General features: G+C 38.6%; 1 protein-coding gene across 11 annotated transcripts in view; it reads left to right on the plus strand.

The window, feature by feature from the left end:
- The first annotated feature begins 424 nt into the window (after positions 1–424).
- Positions 425–20,986, plus strand: part of NBEA (neurobeachin) — a 457,907-nt gene continuing 437,345 nt past the window's right edge. For all 11 annotated transcript variants that reach the window (XM_052670998.1, XM_052670989.1, XM_052670990.1 and 8 more), the window contains exon 1: positions 425–1,045. In XM_052670998.1, the coding sequence (XP_052526958.1) occupies positions 776–1,045 (270 nt within the window). In that variant the 5' untranslated portion in view covers positions 425–775. The remainder of the gene's footprint in view (positions 1,046–20,986) is intronic.

Genomic DNA, 20,986 nt, shown 5'->3' on the forward strand with positions numbered 1-20,986 from the left:
TGGAATTACTGAGAGAAAGGCACGGCAGCCACTACTGAGGCTGGAAAACACTCGAGGTGCCCAGCAAGGCACCTCCTCAGCAGGCCGCCTGCCCCAGAATCCCGGGACGGCCGCCCACCGCCACAGCCCTGCGATCATCCCTCCCGCCAGGGGGCGCCCCGGAGCGGCGGGGTCGGGTCCCAGTCTTGGGTCGGGGCGGCCCCGCGTGATGGCGGGCGAGTGGGTGTCTCCCTGCCGCTTCGGGCGGCGTTGAGTAATCCCTTCAGGGCGGAGGGCGTCGGCGCACGTCTGCCGGCCCGCTCCTCGGCGCGGCTCCGTGCACCTGCTCACCTGTCCCCGGCCGGCTGGGGGGGCCCTGCCCGGCCACTCCCCTCAGCGGGCTCGGCGCAGGCGCTCTAGCCGCTACCGCAGGCAGGGGGCGGCAACATGGCGGAGTGAGCGGCGGCGGTTCGGCTCCACAACAACAGCGGCGGCAGCGATCGCTCCCGCCTCCGCTGGCTCTACGCGCCGCTCGCCTCTGCCGGGCCGCGCTCGGCGGCTCCCGCTCTTCCCGGCCCGCGGCGGAGAGGCGGCTCCGGCCGGCGGGCTGCGGCTATAACGGGGCATCGGCGCCCATAATAATCCCTCATTATAGCGGAGCGGGGGAGCGGCTCCTGGGACGGTGCCCGCGCCTCGGGCCGGCTCCCTGCGGCCCCGCCGGCTGCGGCTGCGGCGGATGCTCGGCTCGGCCCGGCCGGGCGGGGAGGCGGCAGGTGCCGGTAACGGCGGGGGGTAGATGGCGAGCGAGAAGTCGGCGGCGGGGCCGGAGCCGCAGCCCGCGGGACTCATCTCCGTCGGGGCCGGCGGCGGAGGCGGCGGCGGAGGCGGCGTCGTGGCGATGGGGGAGCCGAGGGCGTCGGGCGCTGGCTCCGTGGTGCTCCCCGCGGGGATGATTAACCCGTCGGTGCCGATCCGCAACATCCGGATGAAATTCGCCGTCCTCATCGGACTCATCCAGGTCGGCGAGGTCAGCAACCGGGACATCGTGGAGACGGTGCTGAACCTGGTAAGCGGCCGCCTCCCCGCCCCGCTGCCGGCTCCGGACGCCGGCCGTCCCGTCGCCTGCCCCGCGCAGCCCGAGACGCCTCCGCGAGCTCCGCGCTCGCGGCCCCCGTGCGCGCGCGGCCCTTCTTCAGCCCCGGGCAGGGCGCCCTTCCTGCCCGGCTCCTCTCGCGCCTTTCCTTCCTCTGCTTGGGCAGAGACCCCCGGCGCTGCCCAACTCCCGGCAGGACCCCGCGCCGCAGGCAGGGCCCCCGTCCCCTTCCCACCGCCTCCTCTCCCGCGGGAGAGCGTGCCCTTCCTAACAGATAAAAATAAGGCGATCGAGTCGTTAGCAACTTCAGGTTCTGGGTGCTGCCGTGTAACCCGGTGACTTCCTCCTTGGAAGAAGAGTGGTGTGAATGTAGCGTCTGTTTCTAATTGAAAAAGGTTAAGCGAGCAGCCCGAGCTGCTGTCTTTTCTTAGTGGCTGACACATGTGAAGGGTTTAACCCTGTGAGCTCGGAGCTAGGCGAGTGTTTTGTGCAGAGGAAGAGGAGGAGGGAGATTTTCATATGGGTTTTGCATGCTTTTATATGTGTAATAAAGAGTTGTGTTGCGGTGTTGTATTGGGTTGCTCGTGTCTTAATAATCTGTCACGCTTTCCCAAACGCTTAATTACCTACCTGCAAATTAAGCGTTGTTGCTAAATTTGTGTAATGTCTATGTGGTGCAAAATGTTATTGTATGTTGATAGATAGCTGGAAAGGAGAACATTGGTGAAATGTAGCTCCGTAGTCATCTGCTCACTTCATGGAGTGAAAGAGTTACTGCAGGACTGTATGACTTAATGTTTTTGCGCTACCTACACCAAAGCCTGAGGAACCTACAGAAGCCAAACGAGTGGATCTAAAAATGAATCACTTTCAATTATGTGCAATTTGGTGCTGCTCCTGAATGCAGGATTTGCTGCAGCAAAGCTTTTGAAGCAGTTCAGTCAATGAAATATCCTCTGCTTTTGCGTATAAAATAGGATAGAAAAATGACTGCTCAGAACTGAATGGCAATTAATAGGAACTGCCTTTGTTTCAAATGTGTTGAATGCTTGTAACCTATCCTCATTTTGCAGAAAGTCATGTAAAGAATATCTTTTGTTTCCAGTACTTTAAAAGGATGTATTCCTCCGTTTGTGTGATAGCTATTTGCATTTGACCTAGCACAGATTGAATGGAAAAGCTGCAGCATGCAGAGAAAGGCATGATTTGGTCACACTGTTTTAATATTTATGGCTTAAATGAATGCACAGGGTTAAAACTCTTGGTAGTTTTGTGAATTTGTCAAAATGGTAATCTCGTATTTCTCATTTGTCTCTACAAGCAGTTTGACACTCAACTGAAATATCATTTTAAATACATATTTTTGTATGACTGTAGTACAAGTCATCATAACTTTATTGGGTTTTACCCGTTCCTTTAAAAGTAGCACCCAACATAAGGGAAATGACATTAACTTATTAAGTACCTTTGTGTACATCATGATGGATACTGATCTTTAATCTTTTCCCAACAACCTTTATTCTTACATTCTACTTAGACATATTTAAGCTTTCTTTGATTCTGACTGTCAATACGTCAGCAGCTAGACTAACATTGGCTTACTTTTAGGAGGGTTTAGAATGCATTATGATATTTATTTGGGCGAAGTACAGTGTGAGTTACAGTGCTTGACTATAAGATCTACTTATTTAGTTGCTAATGCCAAAATCTACATTTACATTTAAAAATAAACGAGTGTTTCACAGTTCTGTCAGCATCACAAGAAGTATACAAATGTGAAACTGCTTGGGAGTCTGCTGCAGTAGCGATGCATTCTGGATCAGTCATTACTTAACAGATGGACTCTTATATACAACACTCAGTATTCCCACAGAAGAGAGAGAGAGGTTACGTTATCTGCTAATCTTTTTCTTCTCAGTGCAGCAAATATCTCAAATTTATGCTTGTATATTTGAAAATTTACTCACATGTAAAACAAACATTGTAGACATGGCTGATACAAGGTAAAGTTGATGGCCTATCCCTAAACTTCTGAATGTTACGTGACTACATATTAAGGATTTTAATAGTTTTTTTTTTTTTCTTGTCCTTTACTATGCTATTTCTGAATGACTTTTGATGCAAATTTGATCACGAGTGGACAACATTGAAAGGGGATCTCAATATCAGTTTGTGTAGTCCTTGAAATAAATGACTACACTGTTGGGCATCTGTAAGCCATTTAGTAATAGCTTTTTAGTTTTTTAATTCTATATTAGAGTATTAGAATTCTGTTATTAACAGGTAGAATCAGAAGTTAGTTTGAGATACTTCTTTAAGTTTATCTGAGATTTCTGCTGCCTTTTATGTAAAACTTGATAAAGTCTGTTCTTTCTGCACTGTTTTGTCTGAGTCTAAACTATGGTTTGGCTTGCCCCTGCCTGGGACTTTCCTGTTAAATGTTCTTCCTGAGGTTTCTCTTAGGGAGTTGTTACCATCTGATCTGATGATCCCACACAGTGATCTGTTATTGCATTTCGTAGTTATTTCACGTTACATTCTGATGTTGACAGCCATAGTAATTTACTGTGTCTGTGAGGTGATAACATGCTTTTAGCCAGTGTTGAAAAATCTTTTTCCATGCATAATATGTTGTTGGAGTTTCAACTTTGCCACATTTGAACAGTTGACTTTCTACCTGGACAATGTTGTGTTCTTGTGCGTACCTACACTCTTGACAGGATTAGTTGCTATTCTTGATTCTTTCTATTTTCATAGTGACGCTTCTATTCCTCCATAACAGCTTTCTACTCTGAGTTAAATTATACTGGTGAGTTTATTTAAAGGAACATCAGTCAGTAGAGTTGCTGGTATTGCTTGTATTATTCCTTGTGGTTTACTGATACGGTAGAAGGCATAATGGAGGGAGGATTCAACCCGTGAACTAGTTGAAGTTAACTCCTTAAATTGCTAAAGCGTTAACTAGGAGGTCAGTCAGGAGTTAGCTTGAACTCCTTAGACCATCTACAAATATTAATCGCATGAAGGTCAGAAGATGATAAGTCTTCTTAGATAAGTCAGTGTATGAACTGAAGACTTCTCTGCCATGATTTTCTAGTATATTGTCTTGCTACATTGCTGATGGGAAGCTATCGTGCCTCGTGCGTTTCTCTGTTACCAGGAGATTTTTGATATTCTCTGTTTTATGGATTTCTGTGAATTCCCAGGTTCAGTACATTCTCTCTGAGATGTGTTGATCTTTGTGTACTACAGAGTACAGAACTGAAAAATGCTTTCTTTGTGAACTGTGTAATCCTTTAATTGTTCTTGTTGCTTTCTCTTTGGGGGGTATTTTGACACCAGCTCATGCAACTATTGATGAGGAAGCCTTTCCCCTTTAGACAGCTCTATTAGTTTTCTTAGGAAACTGTCAAGGATGTTGTTATTACTATGATGGATGTGCCCATTGTTGTTCTCCACATTTCCTTGGCTTCTTGATACTCTTTTGTACTTATGGTATTTTAAAATGAAGTTTTGTGCTGTGTACTGCAGCACATATGATGCTAGAGGTGGAGCCGAATCAGTCAGGCTGCCCACCTCTGTTCTTCTACTTCAAGTGTCTTTTTTCCACTTTTTACCTAGTTAAGATTTTCACGTGGTTTTAGTTAATTGGTCTATAATGCATTTCCAATGGCTCTTCCTTTCATTATTTTTGACTTACTTCCTTAATTCTCTGCTTCTTCGGTATTATAATAGTCTTGGGAATGTTTTTCCTTTATTGTATATTTTTAAGTATCTCTTTTATGTCCAAATTTCTTCCAGTATGACTATGTCAGTTGCATTGTCTTTTAGCTTTGGAAAGCTTTTTTTGTTGTTGTTGCAATTTGAATTTCACAGGATTTATTTGAGTTCTGCGGTGCTGACTCTATAACAGTAGAAGACATGTAAGTTGAACAGGAAGCCAGCTGATGCTGGAAGTTGTGATTGGTGCTGACACGCTGCTCATTTTGCCTGTGCACCTTGAACAGATGATAACGTAGGTTTGAACAGTTTTCAGATTGGTGCAGATGTAACTGACCGATGTTCTCTTTATGCAATCTGGACAACTTTGTTTCTTTACATATGTTTTGTCAGGCTGCAGAGTGCTTATGAGAAAGTAGGTCAAACACCAGACATAGTTCAAAAAGTCTCTTGCTGTTCTTGTTGACTTCAGCCCACGCTTCTGCCTTCCTCTTCTCATTTTCTTGGCTGTTCCATCCTACTTCAGCATTAGTCACCTATCTGGAGAGGTGAGCCATTTTTTTAGAGCTTTATCACACTTCATGCTTGCAAGAATGGCATTTGCAGCTTCAGAACAATTTGTTTGGATCATGTGAAAGATGGCTCTGGCCCTAAAGCCTTTCTGTAGTAGTGGTCATCAGGAAAAATGTGAGATGTAAGATCCTTTTTCTTTCTTTCTTCTTTTTCTTTCCTTTCATTCTTTCCTTTTCCTTTTTTTTCTTTTTTTTCTTTTTTCTTTTTTTTTTTTTCTCCTGTTTTTAAACATTGTTTGGAGAGTATCTTGAGCTAAAGCCGAGTTTTGATATCTGAGTTCTTTGAATCTACTTAAAGTCTCCTGTGGTAGAGTTCTGCTATTGTGTGGAGAGAAGAATTGCTTTTGTGCTCTGAGAAAGAGTGAGCTTTAGCCTCAATCGTGTGGCCTCTGTTTGTCCTGTAGAACTAGCTTTGCAGGCTTGAGGATCTTATTCAATTTTCTTTGTAGAAGCCTTCCGATTTCCTTATTAAAGCTGTCTGGTAGTTTACAGTATTGTTTTAAGAAAGCATGGGGGAATTTTCAAGGCTTTTTTGTGTTGTTTGTTTGCTTTCCCTTAAATTGCATTTGTGTTTTTAGATTTAGGTAATACTGGAATTGAGATGTCAATTCTTGTACGAGTTGTTATCTGCCCTGTTGGTCCTTTTCCTGCCATTGCTGTCTTCATTCTAAGCTGACTTGAAGTGGCTGTAGAAGCTATCAGATTTATAAAGGGCAATAGTCAATGCTAGAGGTTTTAATAGTATTCTGTGGGCAACTATGTAAGCATTCTGCAGCTGTCGTCATTATTGGGTACCTTTTTGATGTTAGGTATTTACAGGTGGGAAACTTTCCAATTTTTGTATCAATCATGAAGCTCTAGTTACATCTCAGCACTGTTGCTGTGCTTCTGGTATGATGAATTGATGTATTTTTGTAGGCAGTAACTTTTTAAAAACTGCCATAGCAAGTGTATCACTGAATGTTTGTTACCACTTAATTATGGATAGCTATTTTCTTCTTAGGTCTATATTTCACTTGTCTTTACAAGATTCAGTTCATAGATTATAAGAGAAATGAACATTTAAGGCTTTTTTATTATATTTGTCACACCGAAATAATAAAATTCTGAGACTGGTATCAATAAAATAACCTCCATTCTTTCTCCTTTTCCCCCACCTGAGACCCCAGGATCATAGAATCTTAGAATATTCTGAGTTGGAAGGGACCTGCAAGGATCATAGAATCTGACTCCTGCCCTTGCTTTGTTTTATGCCTTTGCATCAGGCTGAGGGTTAGCACCTTGCTCTGTCAAAAAGCTATTTTTACAGAACTGTGACCTCATTCTCCATTTAAGCCACGTATTTTACAAGACTAGATATTGAGCAGTGTACTTGGCTATACACTAATCTTCCCCGTTGGCATTCTCTCTCAACTGCCCCTACCATGCCTTACTTACCACGACTCCAAAGGGTAGAAAACTGGGTATAGCTCCTTACATTCATGAGGCTGGTGTTTTGGAAGCTGTGGTGCAGGTTTTTCTTTCATTTTAGTGCTTTTCCAGTGTCTCCGCTCATGCTTATCAAATATAAGAAGTGCTGTGGATAACTGTTCATTCTAAAAACAAAAAAAAAACAAACAACAGCAAATAGAAAAAGCTACATAGCCATTTCTACTGATGGGTTTGTTCCTACTCCCTTAACAACATGATATACTGATTTCAGTCAGAGTAGAAAGAAGTCTGTGATTGGGCTAGTACGAAAACAGGGATGACTATATCCTGATAAATATTGTGGCTTTTAACAGCTATGTTAACTCAATAAGCTATCTGAGCTATTTTTCTTCAATCTCTTAATCTAATCTGTTCATTACTTGTTACTTCACTTTTTTTCTCATTGTAATTTAGTCTATCTTGGTAAGTCTACTGACTCAATTCAACTTCCCTTGCTTCATGTTTTGTTGTAGCACTTTATACAAAAGATTGTTGCAGCTGCCTGTTAGTTGACTTCTTGTATATGGCTAGTGACCTAAGGATCAATGTGGTTGACATTTTTTAGACAAATTAAATTTAGGAGTTGCTTTTATGTTTGAAGATGGGAGACCTTTTGAAACAACCGTTTTGAATGTGATGGTCTGCCTACTACCTCTGTTTTGACAAGGTTTGGCTGGGATGTGCTGTGAATGACATAGCACTCAATATTTGAAATTCAGTATGATGGCAATTAAAAATACTCTCCTGTGGAGAGTAACACATTAACGATAGAAATATCTGTTTCAGTTATAGAATGATGATGAATTTTAAGTATTTGAACTGCGCTGTCTTCACAAAGACAGTTCGAAGATGGTCAAAGACATCAATCTCAAAGGGAAAGACTGCATTGTTTCCAATAGAGAAACATCACAACTTCTGGCTTTACTCTGCTAGAATTTCATTCTGGTAATTTATTTGGCTTAGAGTTTGTTCTGCTTTTGAAGCACGTGGATAATAATTTCAGTATGCAAGTAAGTCTCAGTAGTTTTGGTCTTACTGAAATTTGTACCAGAGATTTCAATTCATTTTTATTAACACATCTCTGTAAAATGCTTGTCCTGCTTTAATTTTAAAATTGGGTTGTGTCAATGAAATTGTTCCAGCACAGAGATTCACAGAATGCTTGCGTGAATGTGGATACTGCCTTTCTTTTTCAACAACTTAAAAATGCTTGATTTCTTTAGCTGTTCTTGTGCAATTAGATGCCTTTCTTAACTATGCAGACTAGATATTAGCTGTTTTTTTTTAATTAGCTGAATGTGAGACAGAGCAAGATATTTACTTACCAGTGAAATTGTTACTTGTTTGACTGCATGTAATCATGTTTCTATGGTACCTGATGACTTCTGGTAGTGCTCAGAGTGTGTAGAGGATAGAAATAATCAGTCTCCCAACCAGAGCCAGCTAAACTAGCTCCAGTACCAGCAGTATGGCATTATAATCTGTTTTACGTGATCTCACTTTTTCTGGCCTTTTCAGTATTCTGTGACAGCTACTCAATGATGTAAGGTTTTCTACCTTTTATTGAATTTTGATTGCCTACTTAGGATTGATTATTTAAGAGCCACTTTAACAATTTTTTTCTCTTTTTTTTTTTTTTTTTTTGAGACGAGCACGTTTTGAATATTTATAAATACAACTATATACTTGCAAATACAAAGGTGCTTTTACAAACCTATTGAAACAGACTACTATGGAATTATATAAAACCAAGATTGCTCATCTCTGACCAGAGTTTGCTCTTAAGTTTTGTGTAGCTAACTGCATCAAAAACTATTTTTTGAACTAATTGTGAATTAAAAATCTTCGTATGTCACTTCAAGAGTTAAAAAAACCTTTCATTAAAAGGATAAAAAATTGACTTCATAATCAAGAGAGTTTTCTGGCTTGAAGCTGAGTGTGTGTTTTCTAGCTTGCTGAGTGAGAAAGTCCTTTTGAGTAGGACATGTATATCATAATGTGAGTTCTGTCAAGTCCAATTGTGTGGTATCTCCATAATGTTAGTAAATATACCTAAAGACTGGGAAAGGCTGAGGCACTGCAAACATTAACAGTCAACTGAACCACAACAAATTCCTTGAAAATCAAGGTTTGAATGATTATGCCTGAGGGTGTTCTGCAGGGAGAATGAGCTTTTCAGTGGTCTAAGGAATAGATTTGTTTTCTTTTAATATTGAGAGCTCCCAGAAAAATCATTATCGTCTACTAGATTTTTACATATACTTAGTGGGATTGTTGGCCTGAGTGTGCTCCTCCATGACCAAGAAGCTTGCTAACAGACTTAACAGCAAAGAAGAGGTGGCACTCCACTTTTCCCTTCTGTTACTCCAGTGAAGTACATGGCTGGTTCTGGTGAATGGCAGGCTGTGGTGTAGTGTGACTATTTGACTCCTAATGTTCAAATGCTGAGTAATTAAAACTTATCAAAACGTTTTTGTAAGACTACACTTGACTCAGCAAGGTCTTCCAAGCCAGCAGCTCAAAGGACAGAAATCACTTCATTCTTCTAATTGTTTTGTCTTAAAGAGATTTGTAGAGCCTCTGCCCCGCGTTTGGAACTCTGCAGTTCCAAAAGCCTTGTCTTTGCTGCATCTGTGCAACTTAGTTGCGTGGGCACTTCCATAGACTAGCAGAATGATCTATAGAACTGTAGGGTGGTTGGGGATGAAAAGGACTTCTAGAGGTCTCTAGACAAAAATCTCTGCTTAAAGTAAGGTCAACTAGACCAAGCGAAGCAGGGCCTTGTATGGCTGGGTTTTGAATATTTCTAAAGATGAAGAATTCCAAGTCGTTTTTATTTAGGTGAAAGTGGAATTTTCTGTACCTGTTGTTGCTCCTCGCTCTGGGGGCCACTGAGAAGAGTTTGGCTTCACTGCTTCTATTCCCTCCCCATCCCTCTGTCCTGTTGCACCAAAATAGTTGATAAGACCTCTTTATACTTTTTCAAGTTCATAAACAGATGAAGTTCTCTTCAGTGTTTCCTTGTCACTCCCTTAATCATTTGCACATTTTGGTCTTTATTCTCCCTGGGCAGATTAACAGTGCTCTTTTTCTGAAAAGGTGAGAGGTGGAGTCTGAAAAGACTTTTAATTATTAGCAACCCCTTTCCTCTTTTCACAGTATGAGCTGCAACATCTGCTTACAAATAATCCAGTCAATATTGCTGTGCCTAACCCAGCAAAGGACAATTTGCACCACATGCAGTCAGGAAAGAAAACAGACCTCTGCGAGCTGCAGCAGCGAGTGTTTACTTTTTCATCTGTTGTGCCTGCTTGATAATAGCTAGCCTTGGATGGAGCACACAAGCCTGTTTCTGTCAGTTCTGCCAGATCACGGTTATGGTTGTAGGTAGGCTTTATTTCCTGGATTTCAGAAATATAAAAAGTAGGTATATTTGATATTCTGCTGAAAATATACGAAGCCTTTTACTAATGGCTTAATATTAGTTAGGGAAATTTTGTGGCTTTTGTCACATATTATAAATAATACTTTTTCAAATAAGTACCATTATTTGAAACTAGTCTAGAAAAGCTATTAGTGTAGCCTTCAAAGTTGCATGTGCTTGATCAGTAGGAAAAAATATTCAGTACAGAGCCAAACCATTGAAGTTGTGCACTGTTTGTTAGGAAAGAACCGGTGACTGCATAGACAGTGAAATCTTTATAGACAAAACACTGGATAGCAGTTTATATGCATATAAATATATATAACTTAGGATTAGTATTATGCTACAGAGTCATTATGAAGCTCTAGTATTTTAATCGTTTATGTTTTGTAGAAAAATAACACTTTTGTTCAAAATAACTTGTACAATGATAACATGTTATGGCTGGAATAGTGTTTAGGTATAGTCACTGAGAGGGAGTTGGTTGTTGACAGTTGACACTTTAAAGATAGAGCTCGCTGAATAGAAGTTGATACAGTCTTTAAAACAAACTCTTCTTCACCAAGAATGGCTTCAGTTAATAGCTACAGTTATTTTATAAAATCCCAAAACAGGGTATACCCAGTTATCACAGCTGTGATGGTTTCCTGCACAACTAATTTAAAAGGTTCATATAACAGAAAAATTAATTATAGTAAAAACATCTGTTTTTTACAAAAAGAGATTAATTTCTACTTATGCATAGATTTGGATGGACTTGCTTTGCATGTCCTGGTTCAGTTGAAAATTAGTTTTCAAGTCTAATCCTTCTTTTCACTTGAAAGTAGTTTACACAGAAAGCTATCACATTTTTCTGTATCCCAGCGGCTTAGAGCAATGCAAATACATGTAAAATGTGTTAAGAGCCTTTGGTGCGACTCTAAGCAACAGTTAAAAGAAGGGATGGGAGAGGGAGAAGCAGAAGTTCCAAGTGAATGGGGCTGAACCATGTACACTGGTATCTTTTAGACTGTCAAAGCTCATACTGCTCCAGTTGAATCTGTTCTTAAAATTATCAGCACAAAAGATGTAAGTTAATTACCTAGGTGTAGCTTAGTGATTAATAAATGGTATTGCTGAAAGGTAGCTTTACATTTAAAGTATGAGTGGAAACCTGTGAGTACAACCAATTATCTCCTCTCAGTGAAGAAATGTCTGCTGAAAAATACAGGGATCTTGAAATGACGAATTATACATTTTTAAAAATTATTTTTGTGATATATGAAAGAATTACCACCATCTGTTAATACCAGAACACTGAGCTTCAAATGAGCAGTGATGACTCTTTTAAATAAGAACTCATTCTGTTAGAACCAAACTTTGAGCACATAAAGAGTTTGAATGTAAAAAGAAAGTATCTTTGTTTGAAAAGCTTTTATAGTCAAGATTAAGTCCTTGCATTGTTCGTAATGTGATCCGAGGTTGTCATCTGGTGTTATCATGGCTGTGATAATTGTAATGGAGCTCTGTTAGTGCCCCAGTTATGGCATTCACTGACTGACTAACTTTAGGTCAACTGAGTTGTGTTTTAGCCTAAATTTACTATGCCTTCAAAAGAGAGCCATGCATACAAAATACTTTCTTCTAGATCAGATCAATCCTGAATGCATTTCATTTAAAAAAATATATATATATTATCCAGATGTGCAGAAAAAGCTGTAAGGAGCTTGAAGTGTTGATATTATCTAAATCCTTCCTGGAGATCAGAGGAATCTGCATAGCACCTTGTTTAAATTATCAGAAATGCCTCTCTCTTAATGTGCTCCTCCTGAAGTTGCAGTAGATCTTCCTCAGCAAGAAAGTTATCAGGCAGCCTGCTGACAAATAACCATCCACAGTTATGTCCATCTAAATTACTGTCTCAGAGTGTTGTGTTTCTCCCTGCACTCCTCCCCTGTAGAGGTGTAAGGATTTTCATGGGTGTGTGACATTAAAAGTTCCCCTTTTGCTTAAGCAGTGTATCTGAACTGGCTATGTATATTTTTGCTTCAGAGGTTTTCAAAAAGTCTTGCTTCTAAGTTTCCTTTCTTATATAGTGTTTCCTAGAAGAAAATTTGTTGAGGAGACTGTATATTCATAGCACAAGCAGGATGCAGTAGATGCTGCAGTTGGTGGTGCAGCTAATGTTCTAAAATTCTTTTAAGATATCCTGAAGATTTCTTGGGCAATGGGAAGCTGATAAATGTTGTTTAACAGCACATCTGAGGAAAATCATCTTGGCATTTCTATTTATTTAGAGAATCGAAATCCACCTAAATAGTCTGCCCTTTGTGTAGTAAAATGAAATCTCTAAAACACCATAATGAAGGGATACTGAGGCATTATTAAAAATTTATATAGCCAAGAGAGTTATTGATGGAAGCAGCATTTAGCAGTAATTGTTAATACATGTTGGTACTGCTGTATGGTAAGTACTTTCCAGATTCTTAATCTGTTTTCAGCTGTCATAGAAAAAAAACTTTTTTAGAGCTTTGTGGAGACAGTCTAGGATAAGGCTCAGGTTTTGGAGGTGTTGGTGTTTTGGTCTCAGATGTGCTGGTTTTCCTTATATTGTAGAAGCATTTTGAAATGCAGTTCTTAAAGAAGTACAGAAAATGTGAGTTAAATATTTTAATGTGTAGCTGTAAACAGAACTGCAGTTTAACACATTGATTGATGTATGGTACTTGTCATTTCTCTGTTTTTCAAAAACTCAGCTGTTTTGTGGCTTTTGAAGTCTGTGGGCTGTCTCGATTGGGTTGACATTTGCAGTGGTGACGTACAATTAGAAAAAAATCTGATTGATCCTTTCAAGTGATGAACAAGGTTCAGTTATGCATACTGACTTTCCTAGACACATTGTCATTTGTGATATACCAGTGGACTGTCCCTTTTTTTTTTTTTTTTTTTTTTTTTTTTTTTAAGAACTGTCTGTGATGTGTGGCTCTTTAGCAGTTCCTCTGTCTCCTCTGGAAAGTCATCTTTGACAGAATGTAATTGGCTTGCTCTCATGAAGATTCCTGACATCTCTCTTCAGCGACATGAAGCTATTCAGGGTCTTCTTGGAGGAAAGCATTACCAGTAAAGAACTTGAATTAAACTTCTTACGTCACTAATCCCACGTTCTAGTTCAGTGCCATGTCAGTGGGAGCGCTTTAGTTTTGTGCTGTATGGATATGGCATGACACAGCATGCTAGTTAGTAGGAAATAATGCCTAGCTGCGTAAGGAAGAGCCTGTGTGCTCTATCCACTGAAAATGCTTGCCCAGTTTTCTCACAAGAGGCTCAAAGTTTGTGTGTTGTAGGATTTGTATCTCGTAGCTACACTGTGGTTTTGAATCATTGGCTGAACAGAAGGAACTCTGTAAATGTGCTTCTCCTGGTGCGTTTATAGTGGTTGACATGTTTTACCCTGGCTTGGAATACTGTAATTAAGAGTACATTAAAGAAGTAATTAAATGTTTTCTTTTTTGAGTTTATGAGACAAGTACTGCTATTTAAAACTCACTTGTGTAGGAGAAAGCTGTAATTTATTTGTTATGGGGGTTGAATGATAACTAACAAATGTAGAGAAATTTTGTAAGTTTATGTTGGTTCTGAGTATGTTCAGAACACATCTACGTAGTTTTGTTTTCTTTTTTTTTCCGTGGGCATCACGGTGTCATGATACAGTTGCTGTGGGTTTTCTTTTCTTTTCTTTTTGTTTTTAATGTTTGATCTTCTTGTTCCTTAGCACTGTCTAATGGTTGCGGGTTGACTGACAGAAACCAAAGCGCGTGTGTTCCTCCTGGAAACATTTGGTTCTCTTTATCTATATTTGGTACTTATACCTTACTATTTTATTTTCCTTTCTATAGGTGAGATCAACTTTATTTCATTTTTTGTGCTTTTTAAATTATGGAACCCTTCTTTTCCTTGCATGGGGCTAGTTAAGGCTTTTACAGATGTCTGGCAGATTTAATTGCAAACTGCCATTCAACTGCACCCACGTTGTTTAGTAGGATTGCTTTTTCATACTTAAAAATCCATGGAAAAAAATGAAATAAAGTGGAATGTCTGGTGAGCATCAGTAAATTATAATTGTAAGTATAAGCAATTCAAGGCACTTGTGCACAATTGTTAATGTAGATGATGTTACCCAGCTTTGAATCACAGGGTTCTGAAGCATTAAAGATGAACTATAGAGGTTGGTTAAAACCTGGGGGAAAAAAAGTAAGTCTTGGATTGGTTACAGAATGTTTAGTGATGACTCACAGAACAATTTAGAATGAAAGGCTTTGTATTAGCGGTAGTCAAAACTGAGAAAGCATGCATGCAAGTGTAGGCTCTGGGAGAGGGAAGGTAAGAGGCTTCTGCGCAGAACTGGAAATCTGATGGCTTCCAGATAGCGTGCATTTTGTTTGCCTGTTCAAAAGTACAAACATTCCTGTTGTTTTCCTTTCAAGAATACTAAAGGTTACTGTTTTTTTAAAAAATGTGGCTTTGCTGGGCTTATTACAGTCCTCAACAGGAAGTGACTCTTAGCTTGTTATAAAGTTGAATAAAGTGAACAAAGTTTCTCCTATGATATGTAGGAACTCTACAGAGCTAACTCAGTAAAAAGTTAATTGAAAAAGCTGTATGTCTGCTAGAAGTCTTAGATACTGTGGAGTATAAGGAGATGTGTCTATTTAGTCAGGCACTGATTGTTTGGCCAGTTAATGTCTGTAACAGCAACAATTTCTTTTTCATTATTATGTTGGTTGTATTTTGCTTTCTACAGAACAGAACTCTGAACAGATGTACTTAAAGACTGACTTGTTCAGTACTTTATGATCTTTACTAATTAAATATGATAACAAATCTAAAGCCTCCCTTAGATCTTCAATCCTTGTCTCAAATGATGCCCACCAGAGGTTATGACTTATGAAGTAAGGAAAAGTTGTTGTGTTGAAAGAAATGTCAAAGATGCATTTGAGTGAATGCATTTATAGAATATGAGTTAAGTATTACTAGCAAAGAAAGCTAACGTATCTGATGCAACCTTTCAGATTTTCCTCTTTTGCCTCCCTCTTTTTGCAGGCACATTCAATTAGATTTACGTATGTTCCTCCTTCAGTTTCCATAGTTTTACTGTATGACTTTCCATTAGTTTACAGTTTGCCCATTTCTAAAATAATTCTTCTATATTCTTAAAATTATATATTTAAAAAAATCTTATTTTAAGTTATTCTTCAAAGTGAATATTGTTACTTTTGGACAGAATGTGGGGCTGCCATAGTCTTTTATCTTGAGTAAATAGATTACGTTTTCCCATACTTAAATTTTCATGAACATCAGAGCTGTGCCTGTTCTTACTGAATTTGGAGCTAATTGATATTTTTTATGCATTTCAAAAGAAAAATATGCATATATTTTCTAGCTACTTTCCTTACAATTAATGCCTTTTCAAGTAATGTTCACAATATTTTAAATGTGAATTATTTTTTCCAACTGGATTATTTTAGCAAACTGATTTTTCCATAGAGGTCTTTGATGTGCTTACATTAATTCTATTAGAGAGGAATAGACAGTAAGTCTTGGAGTTGTGTGTTTTTGTCTTTGTTTTTCACATTTCCTATGGGGAAAAAAAAAGTTGTTTTTTTTTTTTTTTTTGTCATAGAAATAGTTACAAACTTAAATAATCAGAATGAAACGTTATAACTCGACTGGAAGTCATTCTTTCTTACACTTCTTAGAACACCAATTGGTTTAAATTGTCTTCTTTTAACTGAAAATTAAAGCTGGTTATTTTCACAGTGGGATGCTAGCAGGGTATCAGGAAGTCACAGCTTCGGGTATGGTCTGTGAAAGTTTTACTTCCAGATTGGTTTGTGATACAGACATCTACGAAGGGTTACAATTAGATTACTGAAATCAATTTCTCTTGTGACAGGATGCTGGATTTTAGGAAGCATCAATACAAGTAAACAGTTAATTCATTTTTGCCTTGTCATGGTAGATTATATTTTTACCTCCCTTCATAGGTTGTTATGATTTATGAACATCAAAAATGTACTTTTCACTGGATGCCCTTGTGCTGCTGAAAGCAAAAAAAAGAAAAAAAAATCCAAACAACACAGGACTTCCAAGAGAATGAGAAACAACACAAAGATGTTCCAATGAAAAAGCCCCTTGTGGGGCTTTTTTTGTTTGTTTGTTTGATTGCTGTTGTATGTTCAGCTTAAAGGAGCATTTTCAGTTTGCATTTTTAATAGCGTATGTGTAATGTTTAATACATTAAGAGAAAATTATTTGCCTTGAAATTTATGCAAATCAGGTATATGTTTGTCATAATGGAATCCCATATAAGCCAATAAAACTTCTTTATTTTTAAAGCTAAAGTAAAATGTATAAACTTTCCAGAAGTTTTAGTTGCCTTTTCTGTATCTCAGAAAGTTTTTTGCTGTTGTTGTTTCTTTGTTGGTTTTTCTTTTCCTCAGACATTTATGAAATATGGTATCTTAGGCCATTATCTTCTGTTAAGTGATGAAAAAGTGTTTAAATTTGAACAGTAGTGGAGATTGTCCAAGTACCACTTTTGAAGGTAACTTGAGCTTTTCAGCAGTTAAATTGTATTCAGAAGAATAGATTGAGTAAACAGTCATTTTGAAAAATGAGAGTTAAATAATTCTGAAAAATCCCTTACGAATTTCTTGGTCATCAATGTAAAATATGCTGTTTAAACACTTACAAGAATTTCCTTACCCAAATAAATCAATACATACAGATAAGCTGTACTGTTAACATGTATCTTGCACTTAGATTTTCCAATTGAATTTCAAATTGGATTTCGGTATGGTGCTAAACAACTTGTAGAACTCTTGCAAATGTTAATAGATTAAAATATATAATTATAAATGCTACAATGGATTTATGTAGTTGTATTTGATTGGCATAAATGTTTTAAGGGGAGGAAATATGGTAGGTTGGAGGTGATCTCTTCAACATTAAGTAATTTTACAATTCCGTGGCTTACATTTGTTTTAAAAATCGGGTAATGTAAATTCCCTTTTCTATCTGCATTAAAATTTTTTTACAATAATAAAGCATGCCTGCATTATGCAAAGGTTTGATTACAGACATGATTTTATTTAAGTGAAGATACCAGTTTGATATGATATTCTTAACATACTTGGAAGCCCAGAGGTTCAGTTCATAAACTTATTGATTTCTGCTTAGACCCTTGATTTGTGGTTGGTGAAGGAGGGAAATGCCCTTTTTTCTTTATTATGATAAAAGGTATTTATGACTAGCTTTTTAAATTTGATAACTATATAGAAGACAGTGATTCCTGAAGTTCTGTGCAATTCTTTCATTTGAGTTGTTTGACATTTGACAGTGGTTCATGGAGTAATTGACTGCTGCTGATACTCTAATAATTGGTGTAGAGGGACATGTTGAAATGAAGCGTGTGTAAGGTTGTCCTTAAAAATGAAAATTGGCGACTTCATGTCGCACTTCAAACAAAATAGAAGAGTGTTTGGAAGTTCAATTGTGTGGATCAGCTATTCGTGAATGCAGATCTACTTACAGAGAAATCCTTGTAAGTAATACTAGTCTAAGTTTAAGTTATACTTTCAGTATTAAAGACAAGCTCTAAAACTTCAGTCCTTTCTACTGAGACATCAAGAAATCGTGTTTAAAAACAAAATAACAATAATGCAAGTTTTGTAAGTGTGAAACTGCAAGCAAAAATTACTTTTTTTCTAGAATCTTGCTTTCTGCAACTTGTGAGGAAAGAAAGCTGGCTAACCTATGAATCTTTTTTACATTGCGTTTTTTTCACCTTCATTTTTCCTGAAACAGACAGAATGTCTCTGCCTGATACAGTTGGCCATGTGCAGAAGTTGTCTTCAAGAGAGCACTAGTTTGAGTGTGTGGAATCATGGCTTTCCAATTTCTGTTTTACCAACTCTGTTTTAGTGGCATTCCCTTCTCACCTCCTTTTTAGCATACTTCTATAAGACACCTAGACCCAAACTTCTTTCAAGTCTGCCAGGTTGTGATTTCTTCTCCTCTTCCTAAATGCATCTGAAGCTAAGTTCACGGTCAGACTTTAAGAAATGTGGCTGAATGGAAGCATGACTGTGTTTCTTTGTGTCTGTAAGGAGGAATTTGAGTTTGTTGTAAATTGGATCAAGTGTTGTTAGTAGCATATAAATACTGGACTCCTTATCAGAAGTTTTCTGAATGGAACTGATGAACACTAGCAAATGAGAAATGGATTCTTTGTTTACTTAGTTGATATAAATAGGCCCTATAATGTGTCCTTCATGTCCTTCTTGGAGGATCTGTTTAATCTGGGATCAGTTTTTCATTGAGGGTCCAAAGTAACCCAGGCAATCCATTCAAGGGCCTTAGTCTGTTGTCTGGTATATTTCTTGATTCCTTGATGACTGACATTTAAGTAGTCTGGAGAGAGTGGGGAAAAGAATGAAATGAAATCCCTGTGACCCTGTTTGTGACTGTGTAGGGAAGCTTAGGTTCCAGTGTTATTTCAGTCAGTTAAGCTTGTTAACCAGGCTCTGCAAATCCCTTGTGTTCTTTTGAGACCTCTTAGAGCATGGAGGGATCTATTAGCTGAACCTCATATCCTTTGTGAGATGAATTGTGTGCTAGGTACCTTTGCTAAACCTGCTTTTAATCTTGTAAGGGCTATATAGATTCCATTAAGTGAACCAGATTCATCTTCCTCATGGATGATCAACAAATTAGGATGCTTGTTGGGCTATGAGCTGTAGTGAAGTCTGTTGTGTGGAAAACTCTTTCTTGATGTGCTTTTCTTTGTTTCTCTCTACACACTCTTTTTCATGTACGAATAGAAAGTTGTTTAATTATAGCTTGTACCTTTATGGAATCTGGGCTTGAGCATCAGTGCATTGTGAATATCTTTGCAATCTGTTTGTTCTACTTTTTTCAAAAAGCATCTCTGTTGGAAGCACTCCTTGCAATAGTAGCAAGTTACTGTTATGCTGGCTTTTGATCCAGTAAGAATTTAAAGGAATTAAACTCATTCTGAGCAAGGAACATGAATAACTGTCTCTTTAGATTAAGTTGATTTGCAGACTTTTTTTAAAGATTCAACCCTATTTGTCTAGAAGATCTCAAAGTTGTATTTTTTTGTGTGTGTCAAGACTTTCTGCAAAACTGCCAAAGTAGATTCAGTTCAAGCTATAGTAGCCAGTCTTAGTTGGAAAATTCTCCTTACAGAACATAGAGATTGTAACCAGGAGTTTTTTTCTGTCTATAGAACTGTGTGTAATCACAACAGAGGCAGGATACAAGGTAAAGAAAACATTCTCCCTGGGGGCTGTGATCGTAAGAGCATGGTTGGAAGAGCTGTGAAATTGGGCTCAGAAGAATTACAGAATCATAGAATGGTTTGGGTTGGAAGGGATCTTTAAGATCATCTAGTTCCAACCCTCTGCTATAGGCAGGGACACTTCCCTCTAGACCAGGTTGCTCACAGCCCCATCCAGCCTGACCTTGAACACCTGCAGGGAGGGGGCATCCATAACCTCACTGGGCAACCGGTTTGTATGCTAGACTTCTGTATTTGGGATTACTGTTAGTGTATGTGTCCTGAATTTGGGAACTTTATCTTTTATAGAAATTCTATCATAATATGATCCAAGGTGTTTTACTGAGATGACAATCTTCAACTAAGAGTCAGTTTCTCGGTCCCTTGGTTAATGAAGCTGAGCTATTGCTGGTCAGTTGCGGGAGCGTTTTGGATCTGTCAGAGTTCTACAAATCTTTATACCTGGCTGTTTGCGGACCTTGATTGTATCTTTGTAGTCTTGTTTTTCTTATAATCTCTGAGTAAGAAAAGCTCTCACATTAGCAATCAGTGCTAGTACCAGGGATTTTGCAGAGCAAAGCAGGTGGTGCAGAGAACCCAATTGCCACATAATGTGCTTTTTAGATGAAATTACTTCAGACCAGGCAAAATGTTTGATAGCATCTGAAATTCACTTTATTTCTTAGGATTTGTCTTTTCCTTGAGTTGATTTTTGTGTTCTGCTGTAGTCCATCTTTCATTTCAGTCATCCAAAATAAATACCAAAATCTGAAGTGAAATGAGCGCTCCAGGGTCATGTTGTGATGTACACTGAAGCAAATGAGTTCAAAATTGGGAAGTCTGGAAGTTTTGCCTCAGAAGCACACATTTGATCTTGATGAATTCAAGACCAAGTAGACACACTCTGAATTTTCCCTTCTCATTGATTTTGCTAGATTTTCTATTTGGGTGCATTAATTACCAACCTTCAATTCTCACTAAATTGCTAAGCAGAAATAACATGTAGGAAGATTTTGCCCAATTCATACTGTGGCAGGACACATAAGACTTGACCATATAATTTTTCCTTTAGTCAAATGTAATGATTTTCACTTCAGATAGAAAAGACATTTTAAAATAGCTAATCTGCATATTTCCATTGTGATATTGGTTCCCTATAAAATGCTAAATGGTTAATTGACCTATCAAAAATTTTGCATCTGGCTGCTCTAAATATTCTATCTGTGTTTGATTGGGAAAACTGTGGAGTTCACACACTGTCATTTGCTGCAGGCTCCTTAATATTTATTGTATTTAATCACTGATATTTAATTAATCTAATTGGGAGTCTAAGAGAGAGAAGCTGAAGATTGTTTACCCATGCTAATCACCCATTTTAATCTTTGCTC

Source organism: Tympanuchus pallidicinctus, unplaced genomic scaffold (assembly GCF_026119805.1).
Source record: "Tympanuchus pallidicinctus isolate F22 unplaced genomic scaffold, pur_lepc_1.0 scaffold11, whole genome shotgun sequence".
Classification (NCBI taxonomy): Eukaryota; Metazoa; Chordata; class Aves; order Galliformes; family Phasianidae; genus Tympanuchus; species Tympanuchus pallidicinctus.